Source organism: Dermochelys coriacea, chromosome 9 (genome assembly GCF_009764565.3).
Source record: "Dermochelys coriacea isolate rDerCor1 chromosome 9, rDerCor1.pri.v4, whole genome shotgun sequence".
NCBI lineage: Eukaryota > Metazoa > Chordata > Testudines > Dermochelyidae > Dermochelys > Dermochelys coriacea.
In genome coordinates this window covers 2,115,065-2,142,265 of record NC_050076.1, presented here as the reverse complement: position 1 = coordinate 2,142,265, position 27,201 = coordinate 2,115,065, and the positions used below count along the sequence as shown (strand labels likewise).

Below are 27,201 nucleotides of genomic sequence, written 5' to 3'. Positions count from 1 at the left end.
AATACTAACTGCTTCCTACAAGACAGGGATGTTTGTGTGGATTCCTTCTTGATGTTTGTAAAGTCCTAAGTATTATGATTTAGTTCACTAAGTACAGACAACTCTAGCCCCTTCCCTACAATGTAACTGTCCATCTGTAGACTAAAAGAAAAATAGTTTGAGGGTTTTTTCCCTTCATATTCATCTCAGAGTCAGGGAGCAGAGGCGTACAATAAAGAGTAAGGACATGTCTACACAGGAGAACTTTCCTAGTATAGTTACAGCAGTATAACTATGTCACTTTAACTCGTTGTGTGGACGCTGTCTTATTCTGGAATAAGAGTGGCTTTTTTCAGTTTTGCTTAAACCCCTTCCAAAGCAACTAAGTTTTGGAAAATGAGAAAAAATGACTCTGTGTGTGTGCGTGCGCTGAGAATGGGTGACTGGCTGGATCACTTGAGGATTACCTGTTCTGTTCATTCCCTCTGGGGCACTTGGCATTAGCCACTCTTGGAAGATGGGATACTGGGCTGGATGGACCTTTGGTCTGACCCAGTATGGCTGTTCTTGTGTTACGTTCTTATGACACTGTTGTATTTAATGTCCACATGAGGAGTTTTAAAGTGCTTTAACTATAGCAGTTTAAATTCACACTTTATCAGAGAACAGTATAACTTCCCCCAGTAGACAAGCTCCAGGAGGTTTCTTGAGTCCTAAATATTATTCCGAGGCCAGGATGACAACCTTCTTCAGAAACTCATCCTACTGCTGCCATACGGATAGTCTAGTAGTAAAGGTTTTAAACTGATCCTTTGAGTTAGTTGAAGGGGAAAGGTTACCTGCAACTCCTCTTGCTGCTGCACTACTTGATATACGTACATACGTGTGTGTGTGTGTGTGTGTGTGTGTGTGTCTGTGTATTGTGACAGACCCAGACCAGTGGGGTACAGTAGTCTGGTCGAAGGCAAATATACGGGCCACTGGATAAATAGTTTTCTGTTCCCTGAGTGACCAGAGCAGGGGCTGCCCTAGAGCAATCAGAAACCTGCTAGAATCAATTAAGACAGGCAAGCTAATTAAGACACCTGGAGCCAATTAAGCACTTACTAGAATCAATTATGGCAGGCAGCCTAATCAGGACACCTGGTTTAAAAAGGACCTCCCATCAGTTAGTGAGGGGGCATGCCAGGAGCAGGGAGTGAGAAGGCGTGCTGCTGGAGGACTGAGGAGTACAAGCATGATCAGGCTTCAGGAGGAAGATCCTGCAGTGAGGATAAAAAAGGTGCTGGGGGAAGGCCTTGGGGAGTAGCCCAGGGTGTTGTAGCTGTCATGCAGCTGATACAGGGAACATTGTAGACAGCTGCTATCCACAGGGCCCTGGGCTGGAACCCGGTATAGAGGGCAGGCCTGGGTTCCCCCCATCTCCCCAACTCCTGATTGGACACAGGAGGAGTTGACCTGGTCTGTGAGCAGCACCAGAAGGGAAGGTCTAATTTGGAAAGGGATCTGGCCTATCCCCGACCCACTAGGTGGGACACAGAGACTGCGGGAATTGTTCTCCATTCCCCCCGTGCTGGCCAGCGATGAGGTTAGCTGAGTGAACGGCAGGTTTGAGCTTCTAGCAAAAGCGGCCAAACTGAGGGCTGCCGTGAACCTCTGGGGCGAGCAAATCTGCCAAAAAGCGCAGGACCCACCAAGGCAGAGGAGGAACTTTGTCACTCTGTGTGTCTGTGTGCGTGCGTGCACGCCCTGAGAATATTCTGTGCATGCGTATGTTTTTTTGGATATAATTCGTAGATCTGTCTTCAGATTGCATTTCTCCATCTAGGAGTTTGTGGCACACATCACCACAGCATTTAAGCACCTATTATTCTGAAAAGGCAATCTCATTACCAGTGATGGATTGCTGTGTTGCTTTTAATGTTAGATTAAGACAAAAGTGATCCTATATTTAGTCAAATATATGTATTTTGAAAAACTAAACAAAAATATAGATTTATATCATCAAAGAGAAGAATTAGTGAACAGGACATCTTTGTCTACAGGGATACCTCTGTGGAAAATTTTGAGCTTCTGAGGAAACTTTTACACTATTTGTTTTCAGTCATGACAGGAATGTCTTACACTGGAAAGCTAAATTCCTCTTTTAAGAAAAGTCATTTGATTATAAAGCTGATTATTTTTCTTACTCTTACAGAATTATATGAAAAGTTTCTTTCAGTTTTATTGCTTTAAGTTATTCACCCCACCTCATCAGCTTTGCTTGGAAGGTAACTGACTTCAATTTTAACAGCACTGCTGTTGCACTCTGTGCAGTGCTTTTACTGGTGAGGCACGTTAATAATGTAGCTATAAATTTGGGACCAGTAAGTAGACAATCTGTCTTTATGAGACTGAATATTTTTTGGGGGGAGGGGGGTTGTTCTCCTTCCTAAATTGATGTTAACAGCAAAAGTAAACCTTATCCTTGGCTGTGTCTTTCTTTATTCACTGTGTATTCAAATCCTAATTATGGATCAATTAGTCTGGTTTTGAGCCTTTTAGAGTCAGTATTAGAGGATTAATGAAAAGAAAATGAGTGGGCAGTAGTATCATTTCATGTGGAGATAAAGAGGGAACAAGCATGAATGGGTGTCTCAAGCCACCTGAATAAAGAATTTCTTCATTCTGTGTCAGTGGAGGTTTATGGGATATTGGGAAAAGATTATGGGAATATTCATGACCAGATCAGGAGACGTAATGAATTGATGTATAGAATAGCTCATCTTTTAGGTAAACATTGGGTAAATGGAAAGTAGAATGGGCATTCATTGCCTGTAGGCCTGTGTGTTTCATTGTTCCAAAGCTAGAAACAAGGGGTTTGTTATATGGGTTCCTACGCTGGTTTCACTTAAGTTTTGTTTAACAGGTGGTGTAAGAATCATGCATTGATAACTCCACATCTGTATTAAAACTATCAGAGTTCTGAGCAACAGTCTAAATATAAACTTCAGAAGTAAATTATAACAGAACTGTAGCACTTGGAAGCCTGATGTGATATTGGACATTGGATAGTAACTCTGGAGAAAGTTCAGTATGTTAGAGAAATGCATACTTGTTAGCAGGTTAAAAGTTTATCTCGTAGTCTGCGGGTTATTTTTAGAATAATACAATATTGCAACATAAATACCCTCAATATGTCATAGCCATCTCCTTAATGTGGACTCATGTGAAGAAGTGTCCTGGTTTGAAATCCAAAAACGTATTGGATTTTGAGAAAGTATTCATTTGCAATATAAAATGTATTGCAATTGGGCTGTTTAATTGGAGATGGGTTCAAGCCAAGAAGCTTGGACCCAGATTTGGAGCAGAACCCCTGGAAAGTAAGTGTGTGTGTTTGTGTTTTGGGGAAAGGGGTAAGTGTTAATCTATCTCATAGCAAAGTGTGTTGGATCCAGAAGCAAACAACCCCAAACGTTGAGGCAGTTAACATGTATTGTTTCTGTTTGGGTCATTTATAGTTACCATCCCGTTGTTTGAATGTAAATGATAGGAAGTACTGACATACTACCGTGAAGTATTCAGTCACTGCACTCTGTTGCTCATCAAAATAAGTATCTCCAAGAATTTCAAATTACCATTGTATTAACCATAGTTGTATCAATACGCTTTCTGCTGTTATGCTAAATGAAAAGCAAACTAAATAGCAGGGCACGATTACTGTGTGCTGCATTGTGGGTTTTAGAAAAAAATATATCTTACCTGTTGATTAGTATCTGTTTCAGTGCAATAAGCTGTATTCCTACCGTGAATACAAAGCTTAGTATGAATATATTATAACTTCTTGACAGACTTTTTAACTGTTTTATTTAAGAAAATTTTTTTTCAAAGTGTTAAGTTACTTAAAGACCTCATAATTATTACAGTTAAGGAGTCACTTCAATTCTATCCAGGTGTAAAAACTGATAAAGTGCTTATGATAACTATGGAGGCAACTTTAGTATGTCTGTTCTCTAAACAAACACAACTGCTGAACTGCATTCTGGTGGAATAAACATTGGCTATCCTGGTACTTTAACATGCCTTGATTGAAAAATTAAAGTAGGTCTTGTTGGCACAAACCGACCCCCCCACACACACACACTCACTTTTTTTTTTTAAGGGTGAACTCATAAATTATGGATTTTGTTGATGTTGTGAATTTCCAGCACTGGACTATTTAACTAACCAAGGGTTGAACAGGAAAAATATTTGTATTTAATGTTGTTAAATCTGTCTGCTTTCAATGAGACTAATAGTTTGATCAATATAAAAATCATACTTGAGGAAAGAATGTTGGACTGAATAAAGCAACCCAAACTAAAAATTAGTTCAGAATTACATTACTCCCCAAAGCAAGAAGTATACATCATAATTACAAAAATAATTGTGATGCGTTTCTCAAATATAATACAGAATTAGCCATTGAAAGGTATATGGGTTGTGCACCGCGCCCCCCTGCCTGTAGAAACAAAAAAATCTTTAACCAGCTTTGAATCCAGCAGTAGCATGTTGTCTTTATCAACATGGTTTTACTGAGGGCTCATCTCCAGTCATATTTTAAGTCTTAGGGATACAATCCTGATCCTACTGGAGTCTATGGGACCAGGAATTTACCCTCTGTCTGTATCTGCAAGACTAGAAATTATCTGGACCCAGGATAGCTAAAAGACTGTCTCAAGCTCCAAGACTTTGGTCGCCTGAATAGCACTACTCCTGAGGGATGCATATGAATGCACTCAGATTAACAAAACAAACATGCATGTCATGTCCCAGGCAGGGGGCGGGGGGGATTGGAGAAAAAGCTGCACTTGAAAACCATACATCTCATTATTTAATTTTTAGCTTTGGAAAACATTCAGACACCCATGTTCATCACTGTGTATAAGACGAGTATAGACTAAGATCGCCTGAAGTCTTTAATGAAATGCTTTTTGGTAGTTTTAGCCCAGTGTAGGGTAGCCAGGAACACAGGTCAGCGCACACTATCATTAAGTTCACTCTGGTGTACAGATCCTTTCTTTGCTCATTAGAATGCCCCATGACAGAGTTGGTCAGGAAACTAAACTACGTCTGGTCTTCAAGAGGTTGGTCCAGCCAACTTGAGGTTGTGGTCATGGAGAGACCGATGCAAGAGCTTACCAGGCCAGGCTGTTAACAGAGTACCAGAAACCATGAAATAAAGCTGACTGCCTTGTTTTAGTGTATCTATTTCAAATGCTAGCCAAATAACGTTAACAGCTTTGTTTCAGTTGCAGAATTTTTCTTTATTATTAGAGTATATTTTATAAAAAAGAAAAGGAGTACATGGGGCACCTTAGAGACTAACAAATTTATTTGAGTATAAGCTTCCGTGAGCTACAGCTCACTTTGTTGGAATGAGCCATAGCTCACGAAAGCTTATGCTCAAATAAATTTGTTAGTCTCTAAGGTGCCACAAGTACTCCTTTTCTTTTTTGCGAATACAGACTAACACGGCTGCTACTCTGAAACCAGTATATTTTATATCACTCTTAAAAATCTGGTCCGCTGAAATGTCCTTTTATTCCTACAATGATTAATTTGTTTTTATTTCTGAAACACGCTTTAGTGTAAAGTATGAGGATTAGGTCATTTCATTGCTAGATGAAACTATTATTTTTCCTAGCTACCTCCGACAAACACTCCCTTGGGTGATCACACTTGTTGCTTGCTCCCAGCTGCACACGTATCCTGTTCAGTTATGGCTATGGTGTACTTCGGTTTTTTAAAATGTAATAAGTAGCTGTGAAAATGAAGAAAACTACTAATGGAAGAAGATAACCAGAACCGTCCCTTGTAAGCTCACAAAGGGAATTTGGGGCTTTATCCCAGATATTCTTAGTTTGCTAAAACTAGATTTGAACATTTGCACACACATTGTACCTTTTATTAGGCCGAACGCTTGATTTCTGGATTATTCTAAGTGCAGTGATCCACTTCTTCCCTTTCCTTCACCCACTTAAAAAGGAGTAACTGGCTCTACATAGGTTTACAACAGGGGGTTCTCAAACTGGGGGTTGTGACCCCTCAGGGAGTTGGAGCTGTCAGCCTCTACCCCAAACCCCGCTTTACCTCCAGTATTTATTATAATGTTAAATATAAAAAAAGGGTTTATTAATGTATATGGGAGGGTTGCACTCAGAGGCTTGCTGTGTGAAAGGGGTCACCAGTGCAAAAGTTTGAGAACCACTGGTTTGCAAGAAGCATCTTCAAGCAGGGGGAGAAAAGCATGCAGGCTTTTCAATCCCATTAAGTTTTAAAGTCTGTTCTGTAAGTCACTGCAGTTTACATGTAGTATGTAACACTACAGTGAAGGGTGTTGCACAAGATCTTGAGGGGGAGAGAGGGACACAGTGATGGTTTAAAAAAAAATTAAGGGTTTGGGTTTTTTTTAATTTCCTACTGACATTTTATTTTCAGTAACTGCATGTAGTTTTGTCCTGTTAGGTGTTTTGCTGATGGGGAAAATGATTCCAGATTTAGAGGTTTTGCAGATTATAATTCTGACTGCATCCTTTTGGTCAGTGCTGAGATGCAAGGGACCAAGAGTAGATATGTAATTGAATATTCAACTCAGATAGGATTCTTCACTCCAAGCACTGTGTCTTTTGTACCAGGTGTGTTGCACGTTGAGGTCTGATTGCTTGAAATTCTACCTGTTAGGTCACTAGCTTTTAACTGTTTCTTGAATGATTAATGGTGTTAGTGCTACTAATGTGGAAAATAATGATATTGGGCTAAAAGAGAGAGGGATTAGCGCACTTTACTTAATGGATAACAACTCCCACTGTATAACAACAGGAGCACAGTTGACTTGATGTGTGTGAACCAGTGGAAATCTGAGCTTTTCAAAACATAGCTATTTCAGTATCAGATTGCTTTGCTGCATTTTGGAATTATTAAATTAGCATTTATGGTAAAAAGGTATATACTTGGAAAAGTTCTTTAAAGAAAAAAACAGCCTGAAGAGATAGTGTATTAATTTGTCTGATGCAGAAACTGTTCACAGAGGCATTCAATGCATCAAACATTTGATTGCTTACAGATTGCTTACAGAATTGGATTTTGTTGTGCTTTATAGTTGAGGTTTTTTTGTATCTATCCTCAATAAAATAGCAAGAAATTTGAATGGCAATCTTTTTAATCTTTCTAGAAAAAGTTCGGGAAATCCAGGAAAAACTTGAAGCCTTCATTGAAGCCCTCCATCAGGAGAAGTAGATTGTTCAAGCAGGTACAATGTTCTTACACAGAACAACCCATCACACACAATGCTGAAGGAATTGTTTCCTGAAAATCCATTTCATTTTACAGCTTTCCCTTGCTTCTTTCCTTTTTGATTTCAATTATCAGTGCTATGATTCTAGTCTTTATAACAGCAAAAGAATGTGAAATATAATGTAAGTGCTTTTAGGTTAAAGAGACAAGGTGGGTGAGGTAATATATCTTTTATTGAACCAACTTCTGTTGGTGAGAGCGACAAGCTTTCGAGCCACGCAGAGCTCTTCTTCAGGTCTGGGAAACATACTCAGAATGTCACAGCAAAATGCAAGGTGGAACAGATTGCTTAGCATAAGGAGTTAACACGTATTGTAATGGACCATTCGAGGTAGAGTGGCCTGTAAACACCTCTGTAGTCATAGGACAAAAAGAGAGGGTTAGTGGGTTACAGATTGCTGTAATAAGCCATAAATCCAGTATCTCTGTTCAGCCCATGATTTTTGGCGTCTAGCAGAGTAATTAATTTAAGCTTCTGGGCTTGTCATTTCAAAGTATTATGCAGGTTTCCTTTGAGAATGAGGACTGAGAGGTCAGATATAGAGTGATCACTTTGTGAAAAGTGTTCATCCATGGATGATAGGGTGTTTTTGTCTTTTATCATATTCCTGTTTGAGTTCATTCGAGGGCATAGTGATTGGTTTCACCCACATCCTTGTTGTTGGGACATTGAGTGCACTGGATGAGGTACACCATGTGATGTTAGGCATGTGTAGGATCTGTGAATCCTGAAAGTTGTGTTGTGCGGGGTATTGATCATTGTAGCAGTAGAGATATGACTACAGGTCTTGTATCTGTTGTTCTGGCAGGGTCTGATGCCACTGAGTTGGTGTGTCCTGGTCTGAGGGAAGCTTGCTTCTGATGATGAGCATGGAGAGGTTGGGAGGTTGTTTGAAGGCCAGAAGTGGAGGTTCAAGAAAATAGAATATCCGTTGTAGTTGTTGACACCTTGTATGGGTTCCAGTGTGGGGTGGTAGGTGACAACTAGGGGTGTGAGATTGGAGAAGGTTTTATTTCTGTATTGAAGCAGGTTCTCTTGGGGTATTTGGGTGGCCCATTCCATGATACGATCTACTTCTCTTGTGGTATGTCCTTGCTTGGTGAAGGCAGTTTTAAGTGTGTTAAGAGTATATCCCAGACTTTCTCCTCTGAGCATCTTCTGTGTTATCTGAGTGTCTGGCTGTAGATAACTTATTTCTTGGTGTGTTTGAGGTGGTTACTGGATCTATGAAGGTAGGTATGCTGATCCATGGGCTTCTTGTATATAGTTGTCTCTAAGGTTCCATTGTTGAAGCCGATCGTGGTGTCCAGGAAGTTGATGCTCATGTAGAAGTGCTCCAGAGAAAGGTTAATGGGTGGGTGGTAGTTGTTGAAGTTGTGGTGGAAATCTATGACTGAGTTTTAAGCTGTCTGTTCAGAAGATGAAAATATAGATATATCTCAGGTATATCATTTGGTGTCATGGTGCATTTGTTCAGAAATTCTTCAAGTTGGCCCATGAAGATGCTGGCATATTGGGAGTCATCCTAGTACCCAAGGTTTGGACAAAATATTGGTTTTGAATGTAAAATTGTTACGGGTGAGGATGAAATGAATGAATTTGGTGATGTGTTTGGAGAGGATATGTGAGGCTTTTCCATTGTCTTGTAAATATTGGAGGCAGGCAGTCATGTCGTCATTGTGAGGGATATCGATGTGTAGGGAATGACATCCATCGTGGTGAGGATGGTGTGCTGAGGGAGCCTGTTAATATTGTGGCGTTTGTGAAGGAAGCTGGTTGTACCCTGGAGGAAGCTGGCCCTTTGTGTGGTGATGGTTTGAGGTTGGTTGTATGAGTCCCAGTATTCCTTCAGGTTTCAGAGTAGCAGCCGTGTTAGTCTGTATTCGCAAAAAGAAAAGGAGTACTTGTGGCACCTTAGAGACTAACAAATTTATTTGAGCATAAGCTTTCGTGAGCTACAGCTCACTTCATCGGATGCATTTGGTAGAAAAAAACAGTATTCCTTCAGTAAGAGTATCATGGCAGATACGATGGGTCTGCTCTTGAATGTAGAAGGGGTGGGTATGTGGGGAATGAGTTTGTCTTGGAGGTGTTTGAGGAAGGATTTGATGATATCCTTAAGTTTCTGGGTAAACTGTGGTATGGGGTCATCTTTGAGTTCTTTATAGTAGGTGGAGTCGGAGAGCTTTTGCTGTGACACTGTATGTTCCTTTCCCAGACCTGAAAAAGAGCTCTGTATGGCTCGAAAGCTTGTCTCTCTAATAAACAGAAGTTGGTCTAATGAAAGATGTTACCTCACCCACCTGGTCTATCTCATATACTAGGACTGACAATTCTAGGTTCGTTATTCAGGTCTCATGAAACAGCTCTAAGATACACTTTGAGTGCACAGTTTGTATCAACATTGAAATGTGAGATCAGTTATAGCTCATTGTAATCAAAATGTGACGATACCTCTGTTTTTGTAAAGGATTTTGAGATCCTTGTATGAAAAGTGCTAGATAGTGCACGTGAAAATTATTATTGTCAGTACTCAGATCTGAGTGTCACTTTCAGATTTCATTCATGGCCATCACCTAATTCTTGTGTTAATTCTCAGAGTATATAAGGCATCATGACTGAACTGTATAATATAATTGCACCCGCTTTTAATTACATTGATTGCCTTTTTATATTTCAGCTGCACTTTCACCATAAGAATGCAGGCCTTTACCAAAATGCATTGCACAGAGAAGACTGAATGAAATGGCTGTTCTGTCCCATTCTTCTTCCTATCGTACCTTTTTGAAGCATCCTGTGATGTCAAAGGGGTGAGGGAAGTAATTTCTCACATTGGATTGAGAAGTATTGAACAAAACCTCCCATTTGAATTTTTGAAGCAAGACAAACATGACAGCAGAATCCATTTTTTGTTGTGTTGAAATGACAAGATGAGGGAATGCCAAACTTGTCCAATTAAGTTCTGTTCCTGAGAAGGAGAGGCTTTTATTTCTTGGCTGCGGTCTAGTACGGCAGTACTGGAGCAGATTCATAAAGTGGTTTTATCCAGTGTCAGTTTCTTGCCTGCAAATAATCCTGGGAGTTTGAAATAAAGATTTATCATTTGTACATACATGAATTAATGCCCTTCTAACTAATATTGTTTGTATCTGTATATGGTATGTGAAGCATCCTCAATCACTAGGATATACCTCTAAATACATTGTGGTGAGAAGGGAGATCTGAGAGAGAGAGAGAGAGAGAGACTTTGCTTAAGCACTTGAGCTATTATCATCCAAGGAATTCTGCCAGTTCCTGTATTTTGAAAAGTACAGGCTGTCATTCATTGACTCCTTAAAAAGTTTGGCTCAGGAAATGATGTCAACAGCTGCTCATTTTACGGCTGCTTTCCTAGTAGATGATGATATGCTGAATCATAGCCAATCACATTTCATTTTGGGGGTTGCCTGGACACTAACTGGGTTTCCTGTTAACTTTCCCCATATCCTGTTGGAAAGTAAGCTAATTATGTGTGTGGGTAATACAGTAAAATAATTTAACAGTGTAACTCACTTGTTTGACCCTCTCAAATAAACATTTCAGAAAAAAATGTCAAAACCAGATTTTTTTTTATATATTTTCTTTTTACTGGGGACTTTAAGGCCAAAATTGCTTTAAAGTCGTGTAATACACAAGATCCCTTCATAGCCACTTGCATTGTGTAGTTTAGACTGCTATAAATGTTCAGCGGTGGTCATTCCTTCAGTCTGTCAGATTGCCCCCAACACAGTCTGCAAATGACATACAGGAGCTTGGTGGATTAAACAAATATTCACCAATTCTTTGAGGTGTCGCATAGAATTTTGCTCACTTGATTTTACTTGTTTCTTCTGTTATTTCATCTGCCAGTTATACATTTTGTATAATATAAACCCCACATAAATGAACGTAGTCTTTTTTTACATATCTCAACTTAGCTACTATTGCTGTTAAAATTGTCAGTGAGACAGATTTAAGAAAATGATCTAAATACAATTTCACAGATGTCTGATGACTTTTAAAACCCCTTTTTATTTTTCTCCAGACACTCTTAATACAAGTGTAGTAATCCAGCTAGAATTGACAAACGGTGCTGAATACTTGAATACTGCCCTGGAAGAGGATCAAAACAGTTCATTGTGCAATTACCCCAAAATGTAGGTTAGGAAATTGACATAGCCTTGTATTCTTCCCTCTGAAGGAGGCAAATGGTTTGAATTACTGGTAATTGAGAATAAGAAGGAATACGTATGTAAGAACATTTATCGTTTTGATTCTCAGACACAGAGAGCAATTGGAACAGGAAACCCCTAACATTTGATATTCAAAAATAAAACTTTAAGCACCACTGTGTAAAAAAACTAATGTGTAGTTTTTCATACAATGGTGCTTAAAATTAAACATGCCAAAATAATCTAACAGATTGAGCATTGGGGCTTCTTTTTACTAAAAACCACTTGATTACAGGAAAACGAGTGCATTTTAGAAAAAAGGTAAATTGGTTTATATGATCTTTGGCACAGACTGTGGGTAACTTCAGAAGTTTAAGTTGTTTCTACAACTGTGAAGGAAAGCAGATTCCCTAGATTGTCTGTCATATGAATGAGTCTGTACTTGTATGAAATCCCTCGCTGTACAAAAACCCTTTTTCGTTTACTTGACAAGGTCACTGTTTGAAATCTCTGTGTAGTGTGAATGTTGCAAAATGTCACATCCAGTGGTCAGTATGCACCTTTTCTCCAGCATGATACCAGTATGCTTTTTGCTTGTAATTTATTGCTGATCTGAGACTTAGCATCATGTGTTCCTCGAAAGCTGGGTATTTATTGAATGCAGATGTAATTGAAGGGAAAATAATAAAATTCAGGCTTTGAACGCTAAATGTTCATGTCGTATGCACAGTTGAAAAGTTACTCAACCACCTTGTGGTTGTTTCCTCATCTGTAAAACAATGATAAAGGTACCCCACCTTTGTAATGTGCTTTGAGATCTAGGATCATGGAGCGTCATGCAGTTGCTGAATATGGCTACTCTTTTAATGTATAAATAACACCCTTTGGTTCTGTTTTTTATCAGATTTTCCTGAAAAATTCTCGGGTTTTGAAAAAGTCAGGATTTGGGTTTTATCAGTTTTAACCCACATTCTGCCCCCTCAGAGTCCCCACTGGATGGCACGGCCCAGCTGCAGAGAGGAGGGTAAAGGCCATTTGGTGGCTGCTGCTATGCAGAGGAGGAGTGAGAGGCAGAGAGCTGAGAGGGGCTTCCTGCCTAACGCTCCCCTATCACCAGCTCCCTTCTGGTCTCGCTCCCCCAGAGATGGGCAGGGAGCCAGGTGACTACCCCAATCTGCTCTACCTGCCAGACAGAGCCCCCTCCTGACTTTTAGCATGGCCCCATGCATAGTGGCAGGGAGTCGGGTCCTGGCAGCCAAGAATGCTTGACAGCTGCAGAGCCAGGCCCACAGGAAGTGGAACAGTCCCCTCACCTCTCCTGCCTTCTGGCCCCTCCTTTCAGTTTTTTTACCGATTTTTACCTGTTTTTAATTTTTTTATGCAAACTGATAAATTCCCAGGAAATTGTAAATAAAATAAAAACCAAACCCAATGGGCCTTATATATAAACTACAGTATTTCACCGGTAGTGTTAATATAGCACTATATATAGGCATAGTGCTTTACAGATAAACCAAACATGGTCCCTGCTTGAGAAGCTTATCGGCTTTCTCATGGTTTGGTAGTGCATAGATCTTTTTCTCAGTGTAAGTGAAATTCTCACAGGCTTTCACACTAGATACCAGGCTTTAATGTTTGTTAGATTCTCTTCTACCACACAGATGTTTAGTAAGACAATGGAATTGGGAATTATGATGAAATGGAAGTCAGCTTATCAACAGGTGCATTCTGGAGTGCTAAACCATGCCTTGAAGATTCAGGAAAATGTTACAAAAACAATTAAAAAAAAAAAAAAAAAAAAAAAACCCCTGACAAGTAAAATAGATATTAAAGATGTTGCTTACCTGTTTTGCAAAGCCTAAATCATAGACACAGGAGTACCGGTACCAATAAAAGGTAACATCTTTTACTATTTTGATTAAATGTCAGGCTTCTACTAACAAAACCCTTTGAGTGCTTGCTCATGTAGATTCTATTCTAAGTGTGCGCATGCCCACGCACGCACAGACGTTGGAGTTTTTTGCCTTAGTGGTATCCGAAGGGTCAGCAATGGCATCCCCTTGAGTGCCGCGCTCATGCGTTGCTATATCAGACGCCGCCAGCCCTACACCCTCTAAGTTCCTTCTTACCGTAATGGTTAGCAGGCAGACTCAGGTGTCGATGGCCCCATCACGGTCACTGGAAGGGGATTCTTCTGGCATGGAAGGGCAGTTCAGCCCCTCGCCCAGATCCCATCGTCGTAATTGGGCACCCGAGGCTGCGTCGACATCAACGGCGCTGCCTTGGCAGCACGGCCAGTGGCCAGCACAATGGCCTTATTGGAGTGTGTGGGGTGTGCTTGTCATGACGATGCCCCCTTTGCACCGTGCATCTGCCGCCACCTCAGAGCAACATTTGACGGCACCAACGGCACCTGGCTCGGAGGATGAGGCAGAGGAGACTGCACCCACCCCTAAACCTCCGTCCCCCACGGTGGATGATGCCCTGGGGCCTCCCTCGGTGGTACAGTCATCATCTTCGTCCCTGAACGAGATGGTCACAGGACCCTTGAGGCCAGCCCGCCAGACGATTTTAAAGAACACCAGGCCCTGCTTTGACGGGTGGCCAAGAATTTGGGCCTAGAGGTGGAGGAGATGGCCGAGCAGGTGGACACCGTGTACAATGTCCTTTCAGCATCTACCCCGCTCGTATCGCACTACCCCAGTGCACATGACGGGGTCCTCAAAATTGCCACAACCCTCTGGCATACCCTGTCGTTCATCCCTCCCACCTTCAAAAGGGCCGAAAAGAAGTACTTTGTCCTGGCCAAAGGGTGTGAGTATTTTTATCCTGACCCTTCCCCAGGCTCACTAGTTGTCTCTGCAGCCAATGAAAAAGACAAGCTGGGACACACCAGCTCAACTCCCAGAAACAAAGAAGCCAAACAACTGGACTTGTTTGGGAGGAAAATGTATTCAACTGCCAGCCTGCAATTCCGGGTGGCAAACCATCAGGCCCTCCTAGGCAGATACAATTTTAACTTGTGGGACTCCCTTCATAAGTTCAGGGAGTCCCTCCCACAGGGTTTGGCCCCTGGTGGAGGAGGGTACCATGGCAGCTAGGTGCTCCCTCCAAATGGCGTGGGATGCGGCTTACTTGGCAGCTAGAGTGGTCGCATTGGCTGTGGTTATGAGGCGCAGCTCCTGGCTTTAGACCACCAGCCTCTCACAGGAGATGCAGACCTCGATCCAAGACCTTCCATTCGATGGGAATGGTCTTTTTTTTGAAGCAGACTGATGCGAGGCTGCATAGTTAAAGGATATTCAGGCCACCCTTCACTCACTGGGTATCATACTCTGCAGTCTGCACGGAAGCAGTTCTGGCTGCCCTCGCCACCAACGCCTTGGCAGCCTCATCTGGGGTATGCAAGGAGAAGGGATGGGGTGTAAGTTTCAACTGCTGCTGCACTTCCTCCTCCCGCTTACCTGTGCAGCCCGGCCCAGTCAAGTCCCAGGATCCACCTCGTTCTTTCTTTGGCCCTACCATTCAGCCTGGTCGTAGTCACCTTGGACTGCTGGGTGCTGGACATAGTGTCAGAAGGCTACACCCTGCAGTTTTCAGCCGTATCTCCCTCCCACCTCCCCTCTTCCCCATCATTCTTCAGGGACTCTTCTCACAAGCAACTCCTCGTTCAAGAGGTCGAGAACCTCCTGCACCTGGGGGCAGTGGAGGAGGGTCTTCAGGACATGACATGATAGGAAAGGGGTTCTACTTCCATTATTTCCTAATCCTGAAAACAAAAGGGGGCCTCAGACCCATTCTGGACCTGCAACACCTCAACAAGTCTCTCAAGAAGTTGAAGTTTCGCATCATCTCTCTGGCCTCCATCAACCCCTCCCTGAATCCGGGAGACTGGTACACCTCCCTTGACTTAAAGGACACTTATTTCCATATTCCAAGGCCCCAGGTGTTTCCTCCATTTTATAGTGGGCGGATGCCATTTCCAATTCATGGCACTCCCTTTTGGCCTCTCATCAGCTTCAAGGGTCTTCACAAAATGCATGGTGCCAGTGGCCACTTAACTGAGATGTCGAGGGGTCCAGGTCTTCCCGTGTTTCAACAATTGGCCATCAAGGGCAGGTCTCGGGAACAAATGCAGAGAAGCCTATATCTGGTGCATTCCATCTGCCACGACCTGTACCTGTCGGTAAAAGAGAAAAAATCCACCTTAAAACCAGTCCAGTGAATAGAGTTCATTGGGGTGGTTCTCGACTCCACGCAAGCTAGAGCCTTCCTTCCGAAGGTGTGTTTTTTCAGACCATGTCAGACCTGATTTCCCATATGAAGAACTACCCACTCACCACGGCTCACAGCTGCCTGCAGGTGTTTGGCTGCATGTCCATACGTGGTCAGCTATGCCTGGCTTCATCTCCCACTTCTGCAAGTGTGGCTGGAGTCGGTTTACATCCTCAACAGGCATGACCTAGACCCTAGTCAGGGTGCCGGATCACATCCTATCGTCCCTGCATTGGTGGATGAACCCTAGGTCGGTGTTTCAGGGGGTTCCCTTCGTGGCCCTGGCCCCGTCACTGACCCTGGTTTGTTATGCTTCAGATCTGGTAGGCTCAGCACACAAGGCCACTGGCTGTGAGATGATCTGGCCCTCCATATCAAAGTCAGGGAACTCAGGCAGTCCGCCTGGCCTGCCAGGCTGTCTTGTCCCACCTGTGGGGCAAGGTGGTGCAGGTCCATCCTTATGGACAATACTGCCGTGATGTATTACATCCACAGGCAGGGTGGAGCCAGGTCTTCGGCCCTTTGCCAAGAAGCTTTCCGCCTTCGGGACTTTTGTATGTGGCATGCCATTCATCTGGTGGCCGCGCATCTGCCCGGCACCAGGAACATTTGCAGATCGCCTCAGCAGGACCTTTTCATCTCGCCACAAGTCATCGCTCCATCCAGAGGTAGTCAGTATTATCTTCCGGAAGTGGGGGTCTCCCCAGGTGGACTTGTTCATGTCCCGTGAACAGGAAATGCCACGTGTTCTGTTCGTTCCGGGGGATGGACAGGGGCTCCCTGTCAGAGGCTTTCCTGCTCCCATGGTCGGGGGCCCTGATATACGCCTTCCCACCTCTGTCGTTGATCCACAGAGTCCTCCTGAAGATCAAACAGGACAAGGCAAAGGTTATCCTGATAGCCCCTGAGTGGCCTCACCAGCAGTAGTTCAGCACGCTGCTGGACCTTTTGGTAGCCGCCCCACTGCGGCTGTCTCCCTGTCTGGACCTGCTGTCCCAGGACCTCGGCAATCTCCTGAACCTGATGGCGTTGCACTTGATAGCATGCTCAAGGGGGCGCCACAGCTGATCTTACAGATACCACTAAGGCAAAAATCTCCGACAGTACACGTGGGTGTGCACACACCTAGAATGCAATGGACATATGAGCAACACATCTTGAAGACCAACAGTTACGAAAAGGTAGGTCACCATTTTTTACCTCTCCTCACTGAAGTAGTTTAACACGCTATGGTATATACAAGGCCCTTCACTGTCAGTTTGTGCTGATTTTTACTGAAAAATTCCTGGGTTTTATAAAAACTATTATTTTGTTTTTACTGATTTTTTTCACCCAAATTTTGGGCACACTCAAGTACATCAAAGTACTGATTAAGTTGGGAAACTCCAATCCCTTACATTAGGTAGATGTGTTTATGGTAAGGAGTTAGTCTAAGTGTAAATGTGAGGCTGTCTGTTAAAGTAAGGCAGTGTAGTGGAAGATACACGTATGTGTTATGTGCACAGACTGTTAGTGTACAGTTTATTAAATAAAACCTCAGCATAAAACTGCTTTTATTTTCAATACTCTGACTTTTCTCCATTTGTTGCTTTTTTTTTCTGTCCTCCTGTCCCAAAATATTAACCTCAATATTTACCTAGAAAACTGTGAAGTTAGTTTTTTGCACTGATTTTCTTCCACTTTTTATTTTTTGTAATAAACACACATAAATTCCTGATAAATTTTAAACAAAATAAAAACTGCAAATGAAGGGCCTTGAGTATACAGTACAGGTTAGCAGCTCCCTCTGATAATTGAGAGGGCATGTCAATTATATTAAACAGATTATACCTTGCTAAAAATCTCATTGTAAAATTAAATGACCAGTTGAAATACTGAAACGTTCAGAAAGCAAAACAGAAGTGAAGCATGTACTTCCTGATCTGTGCACGTTCACCAGTTGGTTTTATGTGTTCCTTCCCCTTTAAAGTTCTTCTTGCCTTAAGGAAGGTGGTGGTTTGTCTTCTTTCAGGAAATTAATGTCGTTCAGAGGAATTCTCACGCAAGACAGTAGAAATTTGAAAGGGGCAGAATTGTGCCAGTTATTACATTAATATGCAATTTTAAACAGATGAGAGAATGACCTAGATCTGAATTCACTGAAAAGATGTTATCTGGTTGGTCGTGCCAGTGTATTTTGTGTCTTAGCCAATCAGAAACCAGCCTACCTGTTCACCAGAGCTGATTTTATGTTGATATTTTGTTAGTGGTTTTTGCCTGGGAAAGAAGTTGGTATTTAGGGGGAGGTTGTGCTTAACTCTTCAGTAATTAAAGATTAGCCATTCAACAACATAACCAGACGAGACAGATTACAGTTGGTAAAATACCAGAAGTTAGACATTTATGAAGATGTTTGAGTGCAAAGAAAATGCTTAATGGATTTTTCCTTTTAATTATCTAAAACCAGCATAATGAGAGAGATTTGCTGCCTACATTTATCTTGAAACTATATTAAAATAATATTACTTTAATTACCACTATGATTTGTACAAGGAAAAGAGCAAATTATCCAAAAAATCATTATGTACTTTAAAAAGTCAAGCTAACCAGCACAATATATTTTGTGACTAGTAAAACCAGTATGGCAAAGACTTTAGCAGATAGATGGGAAACGACCTTAAACTGTGACCTTTTACATCCCCAGCACTTTATATTTATGATTGCACTAGACTTGTAAAAGCATATAATGTTTTTACATTAAACATGTCGCCTCTCAGAAGCAGTGTAATGTAATTGTAATTTCTGTATACTTCAAGCAGTAAAGATTAAGCCATAACATTAGTGCAGCTTTGTGAGACGTGATATAGTTTCAGTCTTGATCCCTCAGCTGTCCACAGTAGGGGTGATTTCCCTTCCAATGCATAGTGTTTGCTATCCTGTAAACATATTACCTGGCATTGACGTTTCCCATTCATGTAGTGGTGAATGAATGTACCCAAGCTTTCTCGGGAATTTCTTCAATGAAAAAGTAACAAAAGCATTTCAGAAATGTTGCTTATTTTTCAAGTACACTGACTTCTTTCGTCTAGAGATTGTTATCTAGAGGTTCAGATACAGGACAGTTAAAAGACCTAGAAATGTGCTGAAAGCAAAGCATTCTGAGCTAGAGTGTAGTCAGATTTGAAAAAGAAGAAACAAGTTGATCTCTTAGCCGGCGAGAGGTGTGGTGTTACATATTTGATCACCTGGGCATTTTTATTCGCTATTACTAGTTGCAATTCATCTGATAGTTTAGGTGAACATAGCTATGGCTGAAAAATACATAAAGTTCATGTAATATATTTCTAGAGGGTGAGATGTGCAGAGTTTGGGACGCATAAATCTTATAAGGATATTCCTCACATGTTCAAGTGTATAATAAAGCTCACTAATACATTTTCATTGGTCTCTTGTTGAGAATGCCAGGCCTTCTGGAATGCCAGGCCTCTGGACTTCATTCAGAGCCTTTGAAATCAGTTCAGAATTACGGACCTCATTGTGCTTTGAGTCAGGCCCTTTTGGTGATTGTTATGGAATCTTTTTCTGTAACAGAATTCGTTACCCTAAACATCTCAGTTGTGATGGTCCCTCTGTTTTTGTGAATGTGAAGTGTAGAATGGATTTAGCAGCAGGAATGTGCTTTCTGAATGATCAAACCTGTCCTGTTTACAGCTGGCCCCACATCCTCACCCAACTAGTCTGTGGGGTCTTGGGATCACTGTCAGGGAACCTTATAATCCCGGCACTAATTTGTAACTGACCAACATACTGACCAACAGTATGCTGCCTCCCCGGGCTTACTTTTCCTTTTCTCAGGAAGCAACAGGCTGCAATACTTCATAGAATCATAGAATCATAGAATATCAGGGTTGGAAGGGACCCCAGAAGGTCATCTAGTCCAACCCCCTGCTCAAAGCAGGACCAAGTCCCAGTTAAATCATCCTAGCCAGGGCTTTGTCAAGCCTGACCTTAAAAACCTCTAAGGAAGGAGATTCTACCACCTCCCTAGGTAACGCATTCCAGTGTTTCACCACCCTCTTAGTGAAAAAGTTTTTCCTAATATCCAATCTAAACCTCCCCCATTGCAACTTGAGACCATTACTCCTCGTTCTGTCATCTGCTACCATTGAGAACAGTCTAGAGCCATCCTCTTTGAAACCCCCTTTCAGGTAGTTGAAAGCAGCTATCAAATCCCCCCTCATTCTTCTCTTCTGCAGACTAAACAATCCCAGCTCCCTCAGCCTCTCCTCATAAGTCATGTGCTCTAGACCCCTAATCATTTTTGTTGCCCTTCGCTGTACTCTTTCCAATTTATCCACATCCTTCTTGTAGTGTGGGGCCCAAAACTGGACACAGTACTCCAGATGAGGCCTCACCAGTGTCGAATAGAGGGGAACGATCACGTCCCTCGATCTGCTCGCTATGCCCCTACTTATACATCCCAAAATGCCATTGGCCTTCTTGGCAACAAGGGCACACTGCTGACTCATATCCAGCTTCTCGTCCACTGTCACCCCTAGGTCCTTTTCCGCAGAACTGCTGCCGAGCCATTCGGTCCCTAGTCTGTAGCGGTGCATTGGATTCTTCCATCCTAAGTGCAGGACCCTGCACTTATCCTTATTGAACCTTATTAGATTTCTTTTGGCCCAATCTTCCAATTTGTCTAGGTCCTTCTGTATCCTATCCCTCCCCTCCAGCGTATCTACCACTCCTCCCAGTTTAGTATCATCCGCAAATTTGCTGAGAGTGCAATCCACACCATCCTCCAGATCATTTATGAAGATATTGAACAACACGGGCCCCAGGACCGACCCCTGGGGCACTCCACTTGACACCGGCTGCCAACTAGACATGGAGCCATTGATCACTACCCGTTGAGCCCGACAATCTAGCCAGCTTTCTACCCACCTTATAGTGCATTCATCCAGCCCATACTTCCTTAACTTGCTGACAAGAATGCTGTGGGAGACCGTGTCAAAAGCTTTGCTAAAGTCAAGAAACAATACATCCACTGCTTTCCCTTCATCCACAGAACCAGTAATCTCATCATAAAAGGCGATTAGATTAGTCAGGCATGACCTTCCCTTGGTGAATCCATGCTGACTGTTCCTGATCACTTTCCTCTCCTCTAAGTGCTTCAGGATTGATTCTTTGAGGACCTGCTCCATGATTTTTCCAGGGACTGAGGTGAGGCTGACCGGCCTGTAGTTCCCAGGATCCTCCTTCTTCCCTTTTTAAAGATGGGCACTACATTAGCCTTTTTCCAGTCATCCGGGACTTCCCCCGTTCGCCACGAGTTTTCAAAGATAATGGCCAAGGGCTCTGCAATCACAGCCGCCAATTCCCTCAGCACTCTCGGATGCAATTCGTCCGGCCCCATGGACTTGTGCACGTCCAGCTTTTCTAAATAGTCCCTAACCACCTCTATCTCTACAGAGGGCTGGCCATCTCTTCCCCATTTTGTGATGCCCAGCACAGCAGTCTGGGAGCTGACCTTGTTAGTGAAAACAGAGGCAAAAAAAGCATTGAGTACATTAGCTTTTTCCACATCCTCTGTCACTAGCTTGCCTCCCTCATTCAGTAAGGGGCCCACACTTTCCTTGGCTTTCTTCTTGTTGCCAACATACCTGAAGAAACCCTTCTTGTTACTCTTGACATCTCTTGCTAGCTATAGCTCCAGGTGCGATAGTACTTCATCTATCAAGGTCTAAAAACCAGTGCGTTTCCAGAAGAGCAGGAAGAGTAGACAAAGATTTGGCTACAATCCTTGGAGAATCTGCTCTGCCTTCCAGCCAACCTGAGCCACAGTTAGTGCACCTACTGCTGCCTCAATCATACAGGAACTGTCCCAGCAAAGATGTTCCTAGATTTTAAGGCTGGAAGAGATTATTATGAACACTTAGTCTGGCCTCTGCGTAGCCCAGGCCATAGACTTACACCCAGTGAGTCCTGCATCCAGCCCAATAACTAACAGTTGATTTTAATGCCATTCTCCCTCATTAATCTTTCTAAATATGAGGAAAGTTCTGCAAGAACAGTCTACTCCAGGTATTTCAGAATTCTTAAAACAGCGTTTTGCCAAATCTCCAGTGTGATTGCCTGCAGCGCTTGGTGTTTAGATATGGCACATTCATTGCAGCTCTCTACAATGGGTCTGTTCTGGTTCATGTGAAAATCAACATCCTTTTTTGTGTAACTGCCTGACAGGATGCTACAATACTATTAGCATTTGCAAAGGGTTTGCTCTGCCTAATAGTGCAACCCCCAGATCTTGGGCTGCTCAGTTTGTGTTTCTCTATTATGCGAAAGACACAAAGAAGCTGAAGGCTGGCAAAGGCCTGTCAAATCTTGTAATGTAGCAACCGACCCCAAAGCTTCATTCTGCTTTATAGCATCCCTTGTTCACTGTCCCACCCCTTTCCCTGAATGGGCTCTGAGGTAGGTAAATGAATTCAGCAGTATGGTGGGCGGACGATTCCTTTCTGACCTCATTCCTGTACCATTTGTTTCCAGGCTTGTAGGAGGAAAAGGGACATCTCGGAATCTTTTGTTTCCAATAATTTTCCTGCAGGTTGGGGAGTTAATGCAGCCCTTGTCTGAAGCCGTCCGAGCCGAAAGCATTCTGGGTATGAGCTGGGACAAGCTCAGCCTTTTCAGAAGGGCCAGATTAAAGGGGAAAACTGCTCCCAGGAGCCCTTTCACATGTGGGCACATTAGACACCTGGACACCTTTTTTCAGTGCATGGGTGTGTTTACATCCTCAAAAAGAATAGCTATCCGATTAAGTGAGCTGTAGCTCACCAAAGCTTATGCTCAAATAAATTTATTAGTCTCTAAGGTACCACAAGTCCTCCTTTTCTTTTTGCAAATACAGACTAACACGGCTGCTACTCTGAATACGCTCTTGCCTGCAAATGTTTTATCTTCAGAACACGTGAGCGATTGAGTTCCTCCTCCAGTAAAGCGGAGACGAGAGCTAATAAACCACTGTCTGGGGCGGGATGTTTGAGAGTCTTGTTATAGCTGAAGACACCTCAAGGGCCTTCTTCCTGTGGGTCCAGATGGTGAAGACGTATCAATGTAGCGCAAGTAGAGGAGGGGCGCTAGGGGATGAGAGCTGATGAAGCGTTGTTCTAAGTCAGCCATAAAAATGTTGGCATACTGTGGGGCCATGCGGGTACCCATCGCAGTGCTGCTGATTTGAAGGTACAAGTCGTCCCCAAATCTGAAATGGTTGTGGGTGAGGACAAAGTCACAAAGCTCAGCCACCAGGTTTGCCGTGGCCTCATCAGGGATACTGTTCCTGACGGCTTGCAGTCCATCCTCATGTGGAATATTGGTGTAAAGAGCTTCTACATCCATGGCAGCCAGGATGGTGTTTTCATTTTTATGGCTGACGTAGAACAATGCTATACTGATGACATCTTCTTCATATGGCCTCACAGGAAGGAGGCCCTTGAAGAATTCCACCTGGATTTCAACAATTTCCACCCCATCATCAACCTCAGCCAGGACCAGTTCACCCAAAAGATCCACTTCCTGGACACTACAGTGCAAATAAGTGACGGTCACATAAACACCACCCTATACCGGAAACCTACTGACCGCTATGCTTACCCACATGCCTCCAGCTTCCATCCAGGACACATCACACGATCCATTGTTTACAGCCAAGCCCTGAGATACAACCGCATTTGCTCCAACCCCTCAGACAGAGACAAACACCTACAAGATCTTTATCAAGCGTTCTTAAAACTACAGTACCCGCCTGGGGAAGTGAGGAAACAGATTGACAGAGTGAGACGGGTACCCAGAAATCCCCTACTACAGGCCCAACAAGGAAAATAACAAAACACCACTGGCCATCACCTTCAGCCCCCAGCTAAAACCTCTCAAGCACATTATCAATGATCTACAACCTATCTTGGAAAAAGATCCCTCACTCTAACAGACCTTGGGAGGCAGACCAGTCCTTGCTTGCAGACAGCCCCCCAACCTGAAGCAAATACTCACCAGCAAGTACATACCACACCACAGAAACACTAACCCAGGAACCAATCCCTTTAGCTAACCTCGTTGCCTAATCTGTCCCCATATCTACTCTATCAACACCATCAGAGGGCCCAACCACATCAGAGGCTCATTCACCTGCATGTCTACTAATGTGTTATGTGCCATCATGTGCCAGCAATGCCCCTCTGCCATGTACGTTGGCCAAACCGGACAGTCCCTACGTAAAAGAATAAATGAACACAAATCGGACATCAGGAACGGTAACATACAAAAGCCAGTACAGTCTTCCTGTACATTTTATAGCAGATTTAAAAGTAGCTATACTTGAACTAAAAAGCTTCAGAAACAGACTTCAAACAGAAACAGCAGAATTAAAATTCATTTGCAAATTTAACACCATTAATTTGGGCTTGAATAGGGACTGGGAGTGGCTGGCTCATTACAAAAGCAGCTCTGCCTCTCCTGGAATTGACACCTCCCCATCTCTTATTGGGAGTGGACCACATCCACCCTGATCGAATTGGCCCTGTCAGCCTGGATCTCCACTTGTGAGGTAACTCCCTTCCCTTCTTGTGTCATTATAAAATGCCTGCATCTGTAATTTTCACTCCATGCATCTGAAGAGGTGTTTTACCCTTGAAAGCTTCTGCCCAAATAAATCTGTTAGTCATTAAGGTGCCACCAGACTCCTTGTTGTTTTTTGTGGCTACAGACTAAGACGACTACCCCCGATACATAGAATCATAGAATATCAGGGTTGGAAGGGACCTCCCATTTAGTCCAACCCCCTGCTCAAAGCAGAATCTAATCCCCAACTATGAGTTGATTTCCCATCTCCTGAGCAGGGCATTGGGACCTATGATCAGAATGTTTCCAGGACGGGGCACTCTCTCCCCGAGCAGGAGATTCATCTCCTCAGAGACATGTCACTGGAGTGGCAGAGAAAGGTGACCTGTTGCAGGGGGTGGGGGATGGCTGCCACCACACCTGCTGAGCTGCAGTATCCTGCCATATGTGGTTAACTTTGCCATAGATCTTATATATTTACCCTCTGTACAATCAGGAAAATGAAATGTGTTGTCTTACTCGTGGTCTAAGCCTCCGACACGGTAACAACACCCAAGTGTTATCTGCTCAAGGCAGGAGAGGCCTGTCACACGGGTGTTAATCAGAAGTACTTCTACAGTCATGGAATCTGGTCATGGAAGCGCGCGTGCGCGTGCACGCGCACACACACACGACACACAAACTTTCTTCCACGATGTTTGCAAAACAAACATTGTAGCAGTGCGTTAAAACAGGAGAACCAGAAAGTGAAACTGCCTGTAAATCAGCGGAAAATTGGCCAGTCTCTTTTCAGTGTCCGTATGAGAGAAAGGCGTGAAAAGTAAATCTGATTGTAAAAGCTTTTTCAGTCTGAATGATCTCAGAGGGTGCTACTGACCCGGCTCAGGCTATCTTGTGGTTTTAAGCTTATGGGTTTTACCATAAAGATTCAGTGTGCCAGGTTATGTCTATATTCCAGCTGGGAATGAGCCTCCCAGCCTGGGGAGACAGACTCGCGCTCGAGCTAGTGCACTAAACATAGCAATGTGGATGTCCCGGCTTGCCTCAGGGGCTTTGAAAGGGGATGCTGCTTCACCACAACGGTGATGTCTTGAAATATCCTCAACACAGAAAATTTTCTTTAGGGCAGGTCCACTTCTAAAGTGCAACAATCATGAGACAAATAGCATGAAATCCTTAGAACAAATTTCCACCCGCAAAGGTGCACAGCATATCTCCTTAGATAAACTTCCTCAGACCTCACTTCCTTTGTGGTACTATTCTGTATCTGAGGGGGAAGACCAGCTCACCTGGCGCTTGTAAATCTCAAACACACCATGTCTGAAAGCTCCTTGTTTGTGGAAACAGTTATGGTAGTTCTAGGGCAGACTAAATATCTTCTCTTCTGAAGAGGGAATATTTGTAAGAAGCCCCAGGATGCTGCTCGTGAAAGGCTGGGTTCTTGGACAGTGATTTAAGGCTGGAGATAGCTACTCGCTTGACATCGCTCTGCGTGACACATTCCCTATGTTTCCACAGGTAAGTTCAGTGTGAGCAGTTAGTGCAATCTCCCTCCAGGATGACCCCTGCCATCCCTCATCCTCTAGCTTAGGACCCCAGAAGGCAATGCCATCTCTGCTCCCATCAGTATTTGGTGCCTCTGCTGAGACCTGCCAGGAGAGGGGCTAATTGGGCAGTTGGCTTTTGGAAGGTGAACACCTGGCAACTGGACGTAGACAACCAGCTCCTCTCCTAGACACCACAAGATAGCCGAGCAAGGATTTTACCTGTTCAGTCTGTTTGCTCTGCTGCCATTACAACAACATTGGTAGCCCATGTGTGATGCTGTTGCAATAAGAAGCACAACCTTTCTTGGCCAGTCGCCTCCTGTTTAGGACTATTATGTGCCCACAAGGTTATCCACGGGTTACGTTTGAAACCACACTTTGCTTGGGGAAAATGCCCCATCCCCTCCCCTCGCCACCCAATCACTGCCCAGGAGGCTGTGGCCACACGGAAAGCCCCTGGGGGCCGCATTTAGCATGATATCTGGGAATGAGTCACTGCCAGTGACTGGAAATGCAGCTGATGGGAGGGTGACATGAAATATTCTCCCTGCATCCTGCTTTGTTGCATCTCCTCACACAGTCTGGGTGCCTTTTCTTTTCCTGCTCCAGCGCTCTCCTGCCCCACTGGCATATCAATTACACCAGCTCCAGGTAACAGCCTCTGGCCTTTTATGCAGGAGACCAGGATGGTCCCAGCTGGCCTGAAAAATTGATGAAAGTATCATTTACTCTGCCATTTACATCACTTCTGATGGTAGCTCCTGGTGTCTGATTTGCTGGGGGTGAGGGGTGTCCGTCTGTCCATCCCCGCACATGTATCCAATGGAAAGCTGTTTTAGTTTGTGTCTGGTGCTGCTGAGATCCCAACTTGCTGTCTGTCCTCTGCACTGCAAGAATAGAATTTACTTGGGCGCCTAATGTAGTCTGAAGACTAAATAATATTAGTAGATGAGCAGTAGAGAAGAAACACGGAGGCCTGGCTGGTGGCAGATGCTTACTTTCATGTGGAGATGAGGGGATGCTCTGGCATACACTGGGACGCAGAACAGTCTCTGGATGAAACCTAGCTTTGGGATGAAAGGGCTTCTGGGCTGAGGAGGATGGGGGGATTATGAGAATATTCATGACTCTTGAAGATCAGCAGGTGAAACCTAGAGGCCCCACAGCTCATCCCTTTGGCAAACAGCGCACAAAGGCCTGGTTCCCAGGATGACAGGATAGCAACAGGGTTCCTGATCTCTCTCTTTTTCTTATTCTTCTCTAAAAAGGGCTGCAACGGTTTTGCCACTTGGCCTGA

The 27,201-nt window shown here is 43.4% G+C and overlaps 1 protein-coding gene across 6 annotated transcripts in view; it reads left to right on the top strand.

The window, feature by feature from the left end:
- OPA1 (OPA1 mitochondrial dynamin like GTPase) overlaps positions 1-12,188 on the top strand; it is an 85,536-nt gene extending 73,348 nt beyond the window's left edge. For 5 of the 6 annotated variants that reach the window (XM_038415511.2, XM_038415509.2, XM_038415510.2 and 2 more), the window contains 2 exons: positions 7,172-7,249; positions 9,975-12,188. In XM_038415511.2, coding sequence (XP_038271439.1) covers positions 7,172-7,236 — 65 coding nt within the window. In that variant the 3' untranslated portion in view covers positions 7,237-7,249; positions 9,975-12,188. The remainder of the gene's footprint in view (positions 1-7,171; positions 7,250-9,974) is intronic. The other variant, XM_043491734.1, reaches the window with a different exon arrangement.
- Positions 12,189-27,201: the final 15,013 nt, after the last annotated feature.